The 5,836-nt window shown below is 34.9% G+C and overlaps 1 protein-coding gene across 1 annotated transcript; it reads left to right on the top strand.

The window, feature by feature from the left end:
• The first annotated feature begins 1,567 nt into the window (after positions 1-1,567).
• LOC108982775 (serine carboxypeptidase-like 31) lies at positions 1,568-5,496 on the top strand. The gene is made up of 10 exons (XM_018954233.2): positions 1,568-1,936; positions 2,460-2,561; positions 2,844-2,939; positions 3,362-3,454; positions 3,580-3,668; positions 3,801-4,097; positions 4,455-4,585; positions 4,706-4,801; positions 4,961-5,066; positions 5,200-5,496. Exons 1-10 carry the CDS (start codon positions 1,642-1,644, stop codon positions 5,344-5,346), a joined length of 1,452 nt encoding a protein of 483 aa, XP_018809778.1. The 5' UTR covers positions 1,568-1,641; the 3' UTR covers positions 5,347-5,496.
• The last annotated feature ends 340 nt before the right edge of the window (positions 5,497-5,836 follow it).

The following is a 5,836-nucleotide window of genomic DNA, read 5'->3' as shown; positions in this document are numbered from 1 at the left end:
CAATAAGATTTTTACCCGTAGGAAGTTTCCCTAACCCACATCATCGTCATCTACATCCATGCCACTTCCTCCATAACACCAATTGATTTTCCAAAATAGCTTTTCTAGTTATGCTCATGAGTACTTCTAGTAGCTTTTCTAATATTTGAGTTAATATTTTGAATTTGACTTAAATAGGTTTTCTATTTCGTAAGCATGAGTACTTATATATGGTAGGTCCATCTCACCCCGCATCATGCGGCTAGCACCCCTAATATACATAATACATCGTTTGAGCAATATATGATAGAGGGCATCTTAATTATAGCAATGGAAAATGCTGCTCCCACCGAGATCTAGAAGCTACCGACTCTTTTTTTATTTATTTATTTAATAGTTAAAGAAGTGTTTTTTAATGTGTTTGTGATTTTTTTTTTCAAAATGTTTAAAGGAGTTTAAAAAGTGTTTGAAAAAAAGAAAAAGAAAAAGAAATTAAGTGCAATTTACACTGTTGGTTAGGGATTACCTTTCTCGGTGGCCCTCCTATAGGAATTGGTGTCCACATACCAAATATTCATTAATTGTTGTCATGGCATCATGCGGATTATTACAATATGTCCATATTTTACTACAATATATAGTTATTCAACAGATTGAAGGGTGAATCTTATAATATTTATTCATGACATAATTAAAAATTGTAAGTTAGACTACAAAAAAGAACGAGTAATATTTGTGAATAATTATTTGGATAAGAATTGACTCATTTTGGGTTTTGATCATCTATGTCTTTCATATACCAAATAAATAATTACATATATCGATCAAATGTTTTTCTTATAGTACTGAGCATCTACGTTACGTGCATATCTATTCGATTTTGATCATTAATTAAGCACCGTTTGGCCAGGGAAGACTAAATACATACATACATACATACATATATACATCCCTACATACATACATATATACAAAAATACAAATAAATGTTTTCCTTTAAACTCTCTGATCTCTATCTCTCTCTGATCTCTCTCTCTACATACATCCCTACATACCTATATATGTACACTGCTTATAATAAGTACATGTGTGTGTGTTCAAGTTCTTTTTGTTTTTGCTTTTCTTTTAGTTTCACACCTTCCGGCCACCACAGGCGCATATATATATATATATATATATATATATTGATCATGAGTGGCTACTGCTGGTAGCAAATAAAGAGAACGTACATGGCATGAAACTCATTTAAAGATTTGTTCATCTGACCATATAATCTTTCAACAACCCACAACAAATGTATTGGATGTTCCACTCACCTGGCCATGCTCATAACCGGAATTAATACTCTAAAAGCTGCCCAAAATCCACATCAGATGCCATATAAAAAAAGAGGTAATTGCCACTTGGAACTCGCGCGCAGTACTCCATTTCTACGTTTTTTATTTTTTTTTGGTTTTCCAAATCCCATCATTTAATGATTAATCCAGTGAATAATTCAGGCCGTAACGGCCTAGCCTCTCCAACGGATATAAATAGGCATGCTGGCTTTCCTTGTGTTTCCATCCTAACTGTTATATATGTGCAGAAAGCTCTCTGTCTCTGTCTCTCTCTCTCTCTCTCCCCATATATACAATAATTTGGCCGTGATTTGGGCTTTCAAAAATGGATTTTGTATCAAAGGTGACAGTTCTAAACACTCTGCTGGCTCTTATTGTTCTTCTCTCTGCAGAACCTGTCGTGTCTCTTAAACATCGTAAATGGGGTCGAGGGAAGAAGTTGGCCTCAGGAGGAAATGGGGATCTTGTGACTGATTTGCCTGGCCAGCCTGCTGTAGGCTTCAGGCACTATGCTGGGTATGTCACCGTAAATGAAACAAATGGAAGGGCACTCTTTTACTGGTTTTATGAGTCCACAACTGAGGCTGATGGCAAACCATTGGTGCTTTGGCTTAATGGAGGTAAGCATACATAATAATCTATAGAATTAAAGTCATCTGTCTTAAATCATGATCTTAGTCGACCATTAAAATTGTTGTTCATGAAGGCGACCAGTTTTGCGCCTTCAAGATCGAATTCCTCATTAATCTATAGACTGGCCTCTTGTTTGGAGGGCTTGAAAGAAAGATTATGAACCATAGCCACCTTAGTTTAGAGTTTAGGCCATTGATTTTGCAGTACCAATCAATCTTTTGACCAAATCCATCTGTCTAAAGATGCAAACATTATCTATATATCTGCCATATTTTATGCCCATGTAGAAGAAAGTGCAGTCACATTCCTCTCAAAATTTTTATATATTGCGTAGTCTTTAGACAGTCCTGCACCCAATATAAATAAGCACTCATTGTTAGTAAGAATTGAGTAGCTAGGATATATCGTAGTACTTACCCGTATATATAATATCATTAATTAGTGCGAGTTGTTCTTTTATTTATTTTACGCTCTCTGCAAAGGTGACAACGCTTTACTTTTGATCATCAGGTCCTGGGTGCTCTTCTGTGGGATATGGAGCAACACAAGAAATTGGTCCTTTTATAGTGGACAGCAATGGACTTAAATATAATAACTACTCTTGGAATACAAGTATGAGATCATAAATCATGACTTTTGCTTTTTGTGAAATTAATTATGCTGAGTAAATATTAAATCTAATCCGTGATAGTTAGCTATATATAATATATATATATATATATATATATATATATATATATACACGGTACTACTTCTATTATTGAACTATGAATCATATACACGGTACTACTTCTATTAGGTAGGTAGTATATATTTGCTTATTTCTCAATCAAGGGAGACAGTATGCTACTAAAAGTTTGTATTAAGACAGCTTTTGAATGTCTGATGACGCAGAAGCCAACATGTTATTCCTCGAATCTCCAATTGGTGTCGGCTTTTCATACTCAAATACAACCAGCGATTACAGTAATCTGGGTGATGATTTTACTGGTGAGGAAACCATTTGATCTACATGTAATTTATTAATTTTTAATAGTTGAATTAATATAATACTCGCATTTCGACAGGATAGGATATATATATATATATTTATATATGTATGTATGTATATCGACCCAGCTCCATTAACCTAGCTTTAGTTATGGGGGATTAATGAAGATGCCATTTAGTTTGAGGCTAGACGTTGTTTATTTTAAGAATTATTGGACATTAATAATGCTTGATTAATTTGATAATACAGTAACATGGAATTTGTTTCTTTTTCTTTTTTCCAATTTCTTTATAATTCATGTATGAAATCGTATTTGATCTGGTCCTTCTGATCCCATCTAATTAATTAATTAATTGCCTTCAACGAGAAGTTAATTATTGCAGCAAATGATGCTTTATTATATATGTTTTCCTTATTACAGCAAACGATACTTATGTTTTCCTACACAAATGGTTCCTCAAGTTCCCATCGTATAGAAAGCGAACCTTTTACATTGCAGGGGAAAGCTATGCAGGTATTTCAATTTTTGCTACGTATTTGGCTGTGTCTTTTTATTGAATCATTGAATCCCTATATACATACATACATATATATATATATATATCATATAATCGCGCTAGCTGATCTCTGCATCAACAGGAAAATATGTTCCAGAGCTGGCTGAGCTGATCATGATCAATGACAAGAACATGGATCCTTCCCTTCGAATTAATCTCACGGGTATTTTGGTATGGTCCTTCATAAATGTTTGGTTTAAAAAGTAAAGAACTTTTTCACACCTATGTTTAAACCAAGTACTGTTAATATTGCTCCATGAAAATTATTGTAACTGTTGTACATCTTTCTCAAACTGCAAACAGTTGGGGAATCCTGAAACATCTGATGCTGAGGACTGGAGAGGACTAGTGGATTATGCTTGGAGCCATGCTGTGATATCAGATGAGACCCAAAAATTAATCAGAGAAAGCTGTGATTTCCACAGCAATGACACATGGAGCAACATCAGTTGTAGTAATGGCGTTGATGAAGTACTCAAACAGTACAAGGAGATTGATATCTATAGCCTCTACACCTCAGTCTGCACTGGCAATAATATTTCTGCTGGTAATTCGGATGATAAATCAATGCAAGTCATGATGAAGCGCACATCTATGATGGTGAGCAATTATATATTTTTCAAGAGTAGTATTTATTATTGGCGACAGTTTTGGAATTCTGTGAGACCCCAATATTAATTTGATCCAAACAGTAATTTCTCACCTCTCAAATAATTTTATAATTTTTAACTATTTATCTGCACATATAAAATTTTACCATTTATATATATAAAAACATAAAAATAAAAATAAAACATCTCATAAAAACTTTACGATTTTCAAACATCACTACTTATTAATGGACCCATGCACCCACCCACTTTAGATTTCGCAAACTCTAATAAAAACATATTTATTATTTTAGATCAAATCAAATTATTTTCAAGTGATGGATATTGTACTACGTACATGTATCAGATGCCAAGAATAATGGGTGGTTATGACCCTTGCCTTGATGACTATGCAAAAAAATTCTACAACAGACCAGATGTTCAGAAGGCTTTACATGTTAGCGATGGTCGACAGCTCAAGAACTGGAGCATCTGCAAGTAATTTTCCCCCTAACTTTCTAATTAATGATCAGAAGAAGCTGCTTTTATGTATGTGTGTGTGTGTGGTTCTCAAAATACACATCGAACGTGATGTTCTAAAAATTCTGGATATTGTAGTACGAAGATATTTGAGGAGTGGTCATATTCAAAGCCATCTGTTCTCCCTATATACAAGAATCTTATTACAGCAGGGCTTAGAATCTGGGTCTACAGGTAAATTAATAAAGCTCGATCCTGCATAGCCTACCGAATTATATAATTTCTGCACTGCAGATTGTGAAACACACACACACACACATATATATATTAAGTAAATCTTGTATATATAGGATTGTGAAACGTATGCTGTTTCTTAATTTGTGGGTATCTCAGTGGAGACACGGATGGAAGAGTTCCTGTACTGTCCACAAGATACAGCTTAAGTTCCCTGGGACTGCCGATCACTAAGGCATGGAGGCCCTGGTACCACCAAAAGGAGGTAATCATTAGGATCCGGAAGATAGCAATATTATAGCGAAAAAAATTAAGGAACTATCCTTGCAATATGTTAAAACTGCTGTTAATTTGTCTTCCAACTTACACTAAGCAAGAAAGAGTGGTTTTGGGTTCAGGTCAGTGGTTGGTTTCAAGAATACGAGGGACTTACGTTTGCTACATTTAGAGGGGCAGGCCATGCAGTGCCTTGCTTCAAACCAAGCAACTCACTGGCATTCTTCTCAGCTTTTCTCCTTGGGGATGCTCCACCTTCTGAACGCTAAAGACTGCGAGTTCTTTGTACCTCTCTAAAAGATTTTGCTCTTAATTAGCATATTATTATAAGTAGCAGAAAACATACAGCGAGTAAAGAAAATATGCCGATGTTGCACTATATGGCAAGCTGTGAAGTTATAATATCATATCTTTCGCTTCGTTCTGGGTACACATGATTAGTGAAGTCCTCATGTACTTTGCCAAGAAGGCATATTTTCTCCTATACTAATACTGCATGCCAAACAGTACACTTCTCTAAAGAAATAAAATAATACTAATAAAAAACATTTCTCGGAAGTTTTCACCGTTAGTGTTGGCCCCTTCTTTTGGTCAAGCAGATCAGATCAATACGAATTCAGTTTACTTCCATCTTCTATTTATAGAGCGAGAACGAAAAGCGGTTGGTGCTTTGGGAAGTACAGTTCTCTCTGTAAACACAAACGTCAATGGCATTCATAACATTCACCCCCAAATATGTTTAGAAATGTACATCTTACA

The sequence above is a fragment of the Juglans regia genome, chromosome 4 (assembly GCF_001411555.2).
Source record: "Juglans regia cultivar Chandler chromosome 4, Walnut 2.0, whole genome shotgun sequence".
Taxonomy (NCBI): domain Eukaryota; kingdom Viridiplantae; phylum Streptophyta; class Magnoliopsida; order Fagales; family Juglandaceae; genus Juglans; species Juglans regia.
The sequence above is the reverse complement of the archived record's forward strand: the minus strand, read 5'-3'. Positions and strand labels throughout refer to the sequence as shown.